Below are 13,100 nucleotides of genomic sequence, written 5' to 3'. Positions count from 1 at the left end.
AATACATACTAGTCAATGTATTTTGTTGTTGTATCAGACATATGATTTGTTGTATTTTTGTTTGACAAATCGGAGTGTCTCGTCTCTATGTATAATTCTCTATGATTGAAACAATTAAAAATTCATGAATTACTTTATAGAAAAATATGACAAAAAATGTTTGTTATTGAATTTTTGCATAGATACAATTTTTTCGAATTGACGCGCCCCTGGTGGGCCCATGAGGTCCACGTTCAAAACTTAAACTCGACAACACTTCTTTGCGCATGTGAAATTTCATTCACACATATAGAATCTCCTCGTCGAGCTCTACATAATACCTCGTCGAAGCTATCAATTATCTCTTATAGCTTAGGAGATATTCGCTTTTGAAAATTTAATTTTCAACATTTTTACCCACCCTACTCCAGTTTTTTTTTCCCCAAAAAATTGCGAAAAATACCCATTTTTAATTTATTTAAATTCAAATGCATGTAACTTTGGGGAGTCAGTTATAATTTTTATACACTTCTTTCTTTATTTGATATATACATCTATTGTTAATCCTATAAAAGAAAAATGGATAAAATCGGGGAATATTTGGAACCGCCGTCACCAAAAAACTGGAGTAGGGTGGGTAAAAATGTTGAAAATTAAATTTTCAAATGCGAATATCTCCTAAGCTATAAGAGATAATTGATAGCTACGACAAGGTTTTATGTAGTGCTCGACGAGGAGATTCTATATTAAATCGGAACACAAACGAAGAAATAGGATCATTTTAAAAATTGAACATACCCGAGGTGTCCTACTTTGGGAACCCCTGGTCCCGCTCCTGGTGGGCTCATGAGGTCCAAATTCAAAACTTAAACTCGACTACACTTCCTCTTAACGCATATGAAATTTCATTCAAATCGGCGTAAGTTTAGAAGTTACAGATTTATTTTCCTCCTTTTTTAATTCTCATACCACTGTGTGCCGTTTTAAAAACCAAAAATTTCGAAATTTTTCTACAATATTTTTCTTGTTTTGCCAAATAAAATTTATATTTCTAAAACGACTGCGAAGATTAAAAACATGTTAAGCCTTAAATGTAATTTTATTGCGGAATTTCGGTTTTTCCATTTTGCAACCTCCTCCATTTTCGAAATACCGGTATATCTCGAAAATACGAGCACCATTGAATTCAGCGTACCCGAATTAGTTTAACTCTTCTTGACAGAAAAAAGTGTTAATTTCGAGCACAGTGTTATTATTTGATTTTGAAATTGTTCACATAAAATTAAAAAATCATAGTTATTTAATTTTATTTGACCTTTTTAAATTTATTTTAATATAATAATTATTTATGCATAAATAATTATTATATTAAAATTAAAAAATCATATCTAATATTAAAGTACAACTAATTTTTTATTGGTTTATTAGCACTTAATGATACAATAAGTACCTATGTACTCAAATAAAAACAATTTAACAAACAACTAAATACTAATTTATGTATATAGAACTAATGGACAGTAAATTAGGTAGCAAATATTGCTTATTTAAATAAAATTTTATTGTTATCGATTTGTCTTTACGTTGAGTCGATCTCTTAGTATGGTCTTAATAGTCTCCTCTTTTTGTGCCAATTTCTTCTCTAATTTATCTATTTCCTGCAAGTGTCTAGCATGCAGGCCACGTACTTGAGACTCCTTATGTTTGACTATGGTTTCCAAACGTTTAAGAGCATCCCAGGTATTTTGTAAATTGGCTTGACCCTCTTCAAGTTTTTGGGCCCACTGTAAAGCAATACGTAGTCGAGCTTTTAGACGGTCACGAGAACGCTTGACCTTTTCCACGGAACGTTGCAGAGAAACATTACGCTTGCGCAGCTCGTTTGTTTGTGAAATGTGCTCTTCAAGTTCCTGTTTCAGCTTAGAGTTGTCATGTTTAAGTTTTTCTATTTTCACGTCCACGTTTGAATGCCGTTCGGTAAGCTCGCCAATGGTACGTTCCAACGAATGTTTCTCTTTGCTATGTTGCTGACGCAGCTGTTCCAGAAGTTCCTTACATTCTTGTAACGATGTAGCAATGGTGTCTTGTGGCAGGGCGGCAAGACTTTTCAGTGAGGCCAATTCGGCTTTACAGCGTGTGTAGGCGCTCTGCAAATGTTCCATGTCGAGTACTAAAGTCTGAATCTTTTGCTCATAACAATGCATCACCTCAACGAGTTTTTCTTTAGCCAAATCAGTTTTTCTGGTTTGGGAATCAGCTTTTTGCCGGCAAATATCCAATTGAGCTTGTAGTCTGGTCCTTTCCTCGCGCCAATTACCACCGTCTCGTCTGAGATTCTCAATCTCCTGCTGCAAGCGATTGTTTTCCTCTATTACAATTTTCAATTCCCCTGTGAAATGCTCAAACTGTTGGGTGTATTGTTGAATTAAATCCTCTTTGTCACATAACATTTCATCATAAGCTTGCAGTAGAGGAGACAAGGTGTGAGTACGTAGACGTCCTTGTTGCCACTGTGAAATGGAAGACTTAATATTTGAGTTTTGAGTTGATTTTTCATCTGACGTTGTCCCTTGCCTTAAGCAATCTTGGTAACGTTCAATTTGTACATTTAAGCGATAGACTAGAGTTTTCATCATGTTCACATCGGCTGTCAACAGTTTGTTGTCCTCCACACGCTTGGATAACTCATGGTCCAGCTTGCGACACCTGTTACAATCTGCTATTTGATGTTGCAATGCAGTAATACGCTGTTCCAGGCATTTGGCATCGTTAAGAAGACGTTGATTTTCATCGGCAAATTGTTCATTGAATTTATGCAATGTGGCCAAACGCTGAAGTAATTTTTCCATTTGTTGGTCTTTTGACTGCAGCTAGAGAAGAGAATTATTTTTATTTATTTATCAAATAGGTTTTCAACATAAGAGCGACATGCAATTTATTACCAATTCATTAAAATAACTAGTTTGTTTAGAATTTTTTCCAACCTTATCCTCCTTCGAGCCTTCTGCACTCTGAGAGCGTCTATTGAAATTGCCCGAAAACGTATGCAATGCTTTGTCTTTCGTGCGTTTTTTATGAACCTTACGATGACTCTCATCGTGTGCGCCAATTTGGGTGTCCGATTGGTCCAGATCGGTAATAATAACATTTCTTCTTGTAGTTGTTGTCATTTCTTTTGAACAATCATTTAATAATAATTTTTCTTTTGTTTTTTGATAAAAATTTCTTGAAAATATGTATTACCACCCCCAATTTTGTGAACAGTGTGTGACAGCGTATTCCTTTCAATTTTAACATTTTGTGGCAGTAAACAAAACACAATGTGGTTGCACGTTACCATGGTAAACTCATTCAGTTTATTTACAAGTATTGGCGCAATAAATGTTTCTTTATCCAAAGGGTTGCAATAGTTAGTAAACAAATCTTATAAAGTTTCAATATTGATTTAAAGTAATTTGGCACAAATTCTTTGAACTAGTATGAAAAATTTGTCGTCTACTCAAGGAATTTAGTTTAATATTCATTTCAAAATTTGTATGTGTTGGAAAAATGGAAAAGTGTAAAAATGAAATTTTTGTTACAACAAATACGAGAATTTTACCAAAAGTTTACATTTTTAACAACCAAAACAATTGAAATTAATACCCTTACCACCATGTTCTCAATCTCGTGACGATAAACTGAAAGTTCTCATACAAAATAAATGTTAATTGGAGGTTTATCGTTACATAAAGCGATAACCAGATATTGAGAAAATGGGGTTTATTATTTTACAAAATTGAAATAACAATTCTATTTAAAAGCTAGATAATTCCACTTTCAAATGAAAATTAAAAATATTTTAAAATATTTAATGTATATCTTTAGGAGTGACAAATATTTTTTTCTATCATAAGCTTTGTGTTTTAAAAAATTGTAAATTGCGCCATTAGGCATGTGAAGTTTTTGTAGCTAAATGTTTTTACTAAAGCTGAAGAAGCAAAACCAAATCGTTAGAAATTGGAAAATACGATTATCCTGTCACAGAATTCCATTCCGATCGAAAGTGGAATTAATTCCGTATTTTGCTTCTTCAGAAAAAGTAAAACGAAAATTTCTTTCGGAATGAAACCACTTTCAGTTTTCAAAGTGGAATTGATATTTCTTTGTAATTATTGGTTTTTCTAAAATTTTTAATCAATTTCTGTACCAAAAGCTTTCAAATTTAAATCAGAAATATAGAATTATTAAATATTCTTGGAATTAATAAATTACACAGAATCTGAAGAACCTAAAACGAAATCGATCGGAATAAAAACTACGGAATTGAAACCATTCCGAACAAAATGTGTGACAGGCCTGTATATTTTTGTTGTTTTAAAATAGGTGGTCCTCAGAGGCCGCGAAAAAAAAATCAGGAAAGCATAAAGCTTAAACACAGTATTTTATTTATAATTTATTTATAAACTTTCCAGTAAAAATTATCCAGTAACTTTAATTTAGAGCGGATTTGACTATCTTGGTACAAATACCACATTATTGTTATTTTACCACCCATGACCTTTCTTACCATATTTACAGGATGCCAAATCAGTCCAAAAATAAGTGGACACATGGAAGCATCCTTTTTTGCAAACATTCCTTGATGTAAATTTCGGTATTTATAGAGCGCTTTATAACAAATTTTTGGCTTCTTTTGTCGCAACTGCATATTGCTTGCCATACCAAGAACTTATATTAAACATTTTCTGCTTTTGGGTCCTAAACTTTTCTTAATATTACCTCGAGCATCAGTAACATAAAAATATTGAAAAAAATTTCCGTGCTCTGTCTTTGGCCTTTAAATTTTTAGCAAAGTTCATGTCATTAACTTTTTGAGTCTTGTATGTTTTTAAACCTGCACTGGCTTAAACATTTCGTACCAAATAGTCCGAGTACTGAGCTAACAGGACTGATTTCGTAACGGATGTGTTGGGATCTCATTTGAAAATGCTTTCTATTTATTGGCATTAGAAACATCATGTGGACCATTCCTTCTACCTGTTACGTCCGTTTGAATTTAAGTTAAAATATCATGTTTTTGAGAACTGTAATTACGAAATAGTTTCTAAAAACAGTTTCAATTGTATTGTCGGAAATTTCTGAAAAATCTGAAATACAATTGGAAAATTCTGAAAAACAGTTAGAAAATTCTTAAATATAAATGGAAAATTCTGAAATATAATTGGAATATTCTGAAATTCAAATGGAAATTTCTGAAAAACAATTAGAAAATTCTGAAATACAATTAGAAATGGTGTAGTATGTCTTTAGCTTACAGTGGAACTCGGTTATAACGAGTTACGTCCATAGTGATCATTTTCTACTGACCCATTGATTATTCTCAAATTGTTCATTCGAATGATTGCGTTTTACGAACACGGTTATAGTAAACATTTTAATAAAAGATATATGTATCCTTAAATATAGCTTGCCACCAATTATTCTTGTTATTTAGCAGTTTGAAACACTCGTCAAAATCTTGTTTTTGTCGAATAGGTCTTAAATACGAGAAAATTCCATGTATTTTATTTTGAGTCGGTCAATTAATTAATTGTCCTCATAGCATGCTCGCCAACAGTTGAAATTCGAATCTGAAAATAAAATAACACCTCCTTACATAGACGGTGTAATTCCCGCAACAAAAGTTACATTCTAATTTGAAATTATTCCTTTTATTATCATTTTAACAAAACAATTTATAAAATTAATATCGCAGCCTTAGAGATGCGTTTAGTTGTTGAGGGGTTTTAAAATTAGAAAAAATAAACGTGTACAAATTAAAATTAATAAAAAATTACATCAAATAATTTACATTGGTATCAAAAAATATAAATGATTAGAATAGTAACTTAGAAATAAGCAACAGATGCCAGACATTAACTGCAAATTGAGTCGTTTGCAATACATCGCTTACATCTTTAGTAGAAACATTTTAGATTCTAGTTTTTTTTTGTTGTTTTTAGATTCTCATGAGACGCTAATTAATGGGAAATGTTATTTGCAAATTAGCAAATTGTCCAAACTTCTCCAATACAGCTGGATAAACGGAACGCATTAACTGCTGGTAGGCCTCATCGCCCAGTTGAGTGCGCAGGTTATTCAATTGCCATTCGATGTATTGTGGTAGTGCGATTTTGTGTACCGGATCCTTGAGAGACAATTGCCTGCAGCGATCGTAGTGATAGGTCTTATAATCGAAATCGTCCATGGTGCAATAGCTGCTCGTGTCTAAATCGTACTCGTCGACAAACACCAACGAATCGCAATACTTGACCGTTTTAGTTTCATTCGTTTTGTTGGGATTATTGGCATCTTCCGGATCGTCGTCGTCTTCGCGCATTACCTCAAACAGGGTATCACTGATATTTTGCATGATGGCAGGAAATCGCTCCAATAGTATGGGATTATTAGAGAATATTGACAGGAAGGCCAAACAGAACAGTTTCAGTTTTTCCAACTCCGTCACCAAAGGCATCTTCGTGATCCACACATCCAATATCTTTTCCAAAGCATCTGGCTGTTGCAGTTCTTGTATAACTTCCATAAACACCTGTTGACTGATTAACAACACTCGTGCCACCATTGTCAAATACATGCCCATAAGCATGGGGAAATCCTTGTTACTGTATACTTGTCGGAATATATATGGTAGAAGAGGTCGAACTAAATCTAAGCCATAGGTAGCATCTGTCTTTAGGCAAATTTCCAAAACTTTCAGCATTAGACTTATGCCCTCGGGACGTATGTCATCAAACATACGATTGCAGAAGTCTATAAATGAACGACCATAACGTTCTAAGAACGCATGGGCATCCAGCAAAATGTATGCTTGTATTAGCACTAGCACGGTGCGCAGATTTTCCGAAGACATTTCTATAATCGGCATAATGTTTCGACACAAATTTATGAGAGGTTCCGACATGCTAGTCGAATTTTCCACCACTGCCACCCACAACGATAGACCCTCTTCGATAAGATAGATGTGAGAAGGCTCCTAAAAAAATTAAATTAGTCATTAAAAAGAAAATTATTTAAATTCTTAAATTGTTAAATATTAACCGCCATATTCATAACAAAATTAATCAACGCTTTAAAGTAAAATATCCAGACACAATTTGATTTTAAAACGTTGCACAGTGGTATGAGAATAAAAAAAGATGGAAATAAATCTGTAACTTCTAAACCCTTATGCCGATTTGAAATTTCACATGCGCAAACAGGAAGTGCAGTCGAGTTTAATTTTTGAATTTGGACCTCATGTGCCCACCAGGAGCGGGACCAGGGGTTCCCAAAGTAGGACACCTCGGGTATGTTCAATTTTTAAAATGATTCTATTTCTTCGTTTGTGTTCCGATTTAAAAGATTACACATATAGAATCTCCTCGTCGAGCACTACATAAAACCTCATCGTAGCTATCAATTATCTCTTATAGCTTAGGAGATAATCGCATTTGAAAATTACATTTTCAACATTTTTATCCACCCTACTCCAGTTTTTTGGTGACCACGGTTCCAAATATTCCCCGATTTTAACCATTTTTCTTTTATAGGATTAACAATAGATCTATATATCAAATAAAGAAAGAAGTGTTTAAAAATCATGGCTGAGTCCAAAGTTATATGCATTTGAATTTAAAAAAATTAAAAAAGGCGATTTTTCGGAATTCGGGGAATATTTGGAACCGCGGTCACCAAAAAACTGGAGTAGGGTGGGTAAAAATGTTGAAAATTAAATTTTCAAAAGCGAATATCTCCTAAGCTATAAGAGATAATTGATAGCTACGACGAGGTTTTATGTTGAGCTCGACGAGGAGATTATATATGTGTAATTTTTTTAAAATCGGAACACAGACGAAAAAATAGGATCATTTTAAAAATTGAACATACCCGAGGTGTCCTACTTTGGGAACCCCTGGTCCCGCTCCTGGTGGGCTCATGAGGTCCAAATTCAAAACTTAAACTCGACTACACTTCCTCTTTGCGCATGTGAAATTTCATTCAAAATGGAGTAAGGGTTAATAAGTTACAGATTTATTTCCGTCTTTTTTTATTCTCATACCACTGTGCGTTGTTTGAATTTAAAAATTGTTTATGAATAAGGCCTTCTGTGCAGAACATTAGCAACAAGAGTAGGGTAAACATAAAAGCTGTTTTATTTTTTAAAATTTTACAATTACATCTTTTAAAATGTATATAAATAGCTAAAAAGGTGTTTTAATAGCCCACAAAATCTCCTATAAATCGCTTTCAGAGTCCACAGACCACATGTGGGCTTGAAAATTGTGGATGAACATCCCACATATCGTCCCCTCAATAAAACAATAATATATAAGCATATATACCATTATTGCATTCAGATAAGATTTTGTTTTTTTAATATTTTGTAAGTTGTTGATAGAGATGCCAAACGGGGAATCCCGTTCACAAAAATCCCGGGGTTTTCGGGATTTCTTAAATTCCGAAGTTTGGGATTTTTTAATTTTAAATTTTAATTTACATATGTGCTGTTTTTCTATAGCGAATGAGCGTTCTGAATGGACGTTTTACATGTATTTTGGTTTTGTTACAATTACAAAACACATGTTAAATTTCCACTCAAAGTACTCGTTCGCTATAGAAAAACAGCACATTAATTTAAATTAAATTTTCCAAATCCCATTTTTCATAAATAAATAGGGGAAATTGTAATTTTTTTGTGCTCTTTTCATGTATTTTGACTTCTACATGCCCGAATATCGCAAAGTGATGTTCATTCAGCAAAGTTCAAGGCTCAACGCCTGCGACAACATAGTTAATAAAGGAAAACGGTATTTTTGGTTTTCCTTGAGTGGGGCTTTGGAAAATCAATTCTTCACCTTTTTTGTTAGTTATCTAACAAAACTCAATTTAAATCCTATTCAAACGAAATTGATTTTATCTCAGATGAAAATATTTAGATTGCTCAAAGACTAAAATATATTATTAACTAGCTGTCCCGGCAAACGTTGTTCTGCCATAGCTTACACAAAGTTGGAAGACTCCCACTATAATAGTACTCCAGATATGCATTAATAAATGTTTACTTTGTATGGGACGTGCCATGCCCATTGTACCTATATAGGTCAATTGTGAATCTAAACCATCCAGGGATCCACTCAAACACACACAAAAAATTTCATCGAAATCGGCCCAGCCGTTAAGGAGGAGTTCAGTTACTAACACAAGTACAGAAGAATTATATGTATATATAAAGATAAATATAAAAAACCTAAATAACCATAACGAAACCAAATTATAATGTAACTTGCAAAACAAATAGATAATTTTATTTCTGAAGGAACAAGAGGAAAATACATTGCAGATTTGTTCGTTTGATTTTTAATACATAAATAAACTATATCAAAAAAATTAAAATCAGAAAACCTTCATTGGATAAAAGACGAAATGCGCAAGATAGGATTTGATTTTAGACATATGGTTTCTTATTTAGACTTCCCGAAACCCCGTGTCGGGATCCCGAACCCCAGGATTTAAAAAATCAGTCCCGATTAGCATCTCTAGTTGTTGATCATTATTTAGCAAACATTCGATTTTGTTGTTACGTTGTTTTGCATTTTACATGACTATATATTTCATACATTTCGTAAAAATAAAACTGGCAACCCTATACCGCACATACATAATACATATCGTTGTTTTGTTTGTGCAAAAGTTCGCACTTTGCAAACTTGTATAACCTAACTAATTTTAAATTTCTTGGAAATTTCCGATATTATTCACTTGTTCACATTGCACATTTGTGTTTGTTAAATCTGAATGGTGAAATTGTAAAGTTAAAAGTCCTTACCTGTATGTCTGTACTCAATGCAATAACACTGTACAAGAAAGGACGCATTTTCTCCGGAATATCACGTATAGCCTTAACAACTTGCTGTAGCGTGCATATGATGGCACAACGCAACATACTGTAATCCTCACTTTCTTTCCACAATAGCGGCAAATACGATATCAAATTATCAGCTTGCGGCTCAATGTTATCGCTCATTTTCTCCACCAAGGACGACATGATTGTCAAGACTTTCATTTTAGTATCGCACTCTTTAGATTCGCGCAGCAGCACAAACAGAGCATTAAACGAGGGTTCCAAGTAGGGTAAAAATGAATCGGGAGCAAAATCAAAGTCTGAAACCAAAATTGACAATGTCCTGGAGGAAGCCAGACGAATGGACATATCTTCTGTATGTCGCAGCAAATGTAAACAGGCCTCGTATGCAAGTGGACGAAGGTCACGAGAGAATTTTACACCGGCCCATTCTCCGAGCAACCAAATTATACGACGACGTAATATTCGAAAATTGTCCGAGTCAATTTTTAGCTCATTCAATAGCTGGCCACTGAACCAGGCATCAAAGTCAAGTTCATTGAACAGATGTAGAGAGGCTTGTCCGGCCGCATTGTAAATTGCATCCTTTAGCAGAATGTCCTTAAGATCCGAACTCGGTGTCAGTTGTATTTGTTGGGCTTTCTGTATGTATTTTACTACTTCGGCGGACATTTGTGTTTGGTAACTCGCAAAACAGGCGGCAAATAGTGTCTCCACACATGGTCTCAATGCATACTTCCACGTGTCTCCTCCATTGTCATCTTGAGCAAACTCCTCTGGATCTTCCAGCCACAGGTCGAGTTCTATTTGTGTTAGTATAAAATAGTGCGTAATGATCTTTTCGCAAATATAACTTAAACGTTCTTCGGTGAAGAATTTCTCCAGAGACGTGCGTATCTCCAATTCACGATTGTTTTCACTGTCCCAAGAGTTGTCTATTTTTTGCCAGTAGAACGGTGACATGAGACCCTTCATCAGATTAATGCAGTGAATGGCAAACTGGCGAAAATTGATTATATTATCGGTGAATATAAGATAAGCACTTATGTGGAAGACATGATCGAACGAGAACTGCAATGCCATGGGTGCAAAATTCTTAAAAGCTTCAGCATGCATCTCATGGAATTCCAATAATGTCTTCATCTGTTTCAATATCAACTTCTCCAATAGGGCTATAATTTGTTCATCAGCATTTAATTGTCGCAGCTCAAAGCGACAGTTCAAACATTGCTTAAGACGTTCAAATAGTTTCTCTATGAAACTGAGGCATATTTCGGAAGATTGTGGTTTTGAATATCCATATATTGTTAATTTACGCAAAATTCTAGTGCATAACACTGATCGTTCTAAGGTAATTTTAGCCAAGGGTGGTGCCTCTTTCAGTTGATGGAAGAACAGTGGACAATGTGTATCCCATAATTGGTATATAAATTCATAAATATTACCAGTAAGCTCTTCAAATGCCTTCTTTTCGGCCATTAAACGACAAGAGGCCAATGCCTTGATAACATGATGTAATGTCAAAAGCACTCTTTGCTGTTCTCCCGAATCGTAGGCTTCACAGCTTCCAACATTTGCTGCGAGCTCCTGCAGACGCTTCAGTAGTTCTGGTATCAACTGAGGCCACTCACGGGGGCAATCTATGCGAGCTATACGAGCCATTAAAACAGCTATTTGTAAGGAAATTTGAGGTATGGGTTCATTGGCAAAGTGTACTAATAGTAAATCCCTAATTTGTTGCTTCTCCTCCTGCGTCAACTCCAGGCGTGTTCCTTTACGCCAGAATTTATTTATGCCATTCTTCAAATACACCACAGCCATCCAACGTACATTCACATCTAGTTGCTGGGCCATCGAAGGATCCATGCCACCTACCGCAGACAGACATACGCGTGTTAGTGTTGTAAAAAAACCTGGCTGTCCTTCCCATTCGGCCAGTTGGAGCTCAGCTTTACGTACCACTTCGTGATTGCTATCGGTGGCTGCGCGCAGCGCTTGACACACCATAAGTTCAGGTGATGATGGCTGCATATCCATGATGGATTGGTCAAATAACTGCAACAAAAGAAACATTATTTGCATCATAGGTGTGGCAAATACACGCTTAAATTTGCATTATTCGCATGATTTTCAGATGCTCGGGGATACTTACATGTAGAAAACATTAAATATATCCTTATGGCCGGATATTGATTGTGTTAGTTGCGAAAAAAAATCGAATATTTTTCGTGAAAATATGAAGAAATAATTGGCAACAAAAAAATTTTCTGCAGAATTCGTGATGTTTTGTCGGCACAAAAAATTCCAATTGTCAATTTGGAGTATGTTCAGTGACAACGATATAGCGACACCTGTCGGGATGTAGCAGCACTTCATACTATTAATATTACTTCACAACACTGAATGGTATTTGAAATAAATAGAAAATTTTACAATTTACAAAAAGGACGGAAAAAACATATTTTAAATACATATATGTATGTATCAATATCAAGTATTTTAAATCACATTTTATAACTGTCATTTTTATACCCAACAACACCATAGTGGGGAGGGTATATTGGATTTGTGCTGATGTTTGTAACATACCAAAATATTGTCCCAACACCCACCTTAAAGTATACCAATCTGCTCAGGATCACTTTCTGAGTCGATTTATCAAACTTGTAATCAAACTACTAATTTTATAACGATCGGTCCATAATTAGTCATAACTCCCATATAATGCCCACTTCCGAAAATAGAGTGAATTCAAAAACGGCTGGACCGATTTTAATTAAATTTCAGGGAATAGCCTAGCGGGTAACACTCTAAAGACAGATTTTTGATTTTCGGTCTGTGGGCGGAGGGGTATGGCAAAATCAAATTTTTATGTTATACCGCTAATGCCAACGGCTAGACCGATTTTGATGAAATTTTCAGTGAATCTTCAGAATTGCCCAGTGAATCTTCAGAAATTCGGTCTGTGGGCGGAGGGGCGTGTAAAAATCAAATTTTTACATTCACTCTTATCGTGGCTGGCGTAAACGTCTTACGCTTACGACTGTTTCGTACTAGATTAAAGATAAAATGCAAACTGTTTCTTTAATCTAGTACGAAACTGTGGTAGGCGCATGACGTTTACGCCAACCACGATAAGGGTGATTATATAGGCGCTAATGGCCTATATTTCATAAAAATGGATGTGTGTATGTATGTTCCGTATGGACTTAAAAATGGCTGGACCGATTTTGATGAA

At 34.7% G+C, this 13,100-nt stretch overlaps 2 protein-coding genes across 2 annotated transcripts; both read right to left on the bottom strand.

The window, feature by feature from the left end:
* Positions 1-1,544: 1,544 nt before the first annotated feature.
* Positions 1,545-3,207, bottom strand: Cep89 (Centrosomal protein 89kDa). Its single transcript, XM_065512680.1, has 2 exons — positions 2,922-3,207; positions 1,545-2,849 (listed from the first exon to the last, which is right to left on the bottom strand). Exons 1-2 carry the CDS (start codon positions 3,147-3,149, stop codon positions 1,545-1,547), a joined length of 1,533 nt encoding a protein of 510 aa, XP_065368752.1. The 5' UTR covers positions 3,150-3,207.
* Positions 3,208-5,650: 2,443 nt separating this feature from the next.
* Positions 5,651-12,173, bottom strand: Impbeta11 (importin beta11). The gene is made up of 3 exons (XM_065514515.1): positions 12,015-12,173; positions 9,827-11,917; positions 5,651-6,994 (listed from the first exon to the last, which is right to left on the bottom strand). Exons 2-3 carry the CDS (start codon positions 11,897-11,899, stop codon positions 5,978-5,980), a joined length of 3,090 nt encoding a protein of 1,029 aa, XP_065370587.1. The 5' UTR covers positions 11,900-11,917; positions 12,015-12,173; the 3' UTR covers positions 5,651-5,977.
* Between the last annotated feature and the right edge of the window lie 927 nt (positions 12,174-13,100).

This window comes from Calliphora vicina, chromosome 5 (genome assembly GCF_958450345.1).
Source record: "Calliphora vicina chromosome 5, idCalVici1.1, whole genome shotgun sequence".
Taxonomy (NCBI): Eukaryota; Metazoa; Arthropoda; class Insecta; order Diptera; family Calliphoridae; genus Calliphora; species Calliphora vicina.
Note: the sequence above shows the minus strand (reverse complement) of the source record. Positions and strands in the feature narration are given on the sequence as shown.

Coding starts and splice junctions, on each gene's coding strand:
- Impbeta11 (XM_065514515.1), bottom strand. CDS start 11,899: ATGGATATGCAGCCATCATCACCTGAACTTATGGTGTGTCAAGCGCTG. Junction 6,995..9,826: donor CATTGAGTACAGACATACAG/GTAAGGACTTTT, acceptor TAATTTTTTTAG/GAGCCTTCTCACATCTATCT.
- Cep89 (XM_065512680.1), bottom strand. CDS start 3,149: ATGACAACAACTACAAGAAGAAATGTTATTATTACCGATCTGGACCAA. Junction 2,850..2,921: donor CTAGTTATTTTAATGAATTG/GTAATAAATTGC, acceptor TCTCTTCTCTAG/CTGCAGTCAAAAGACCAACA.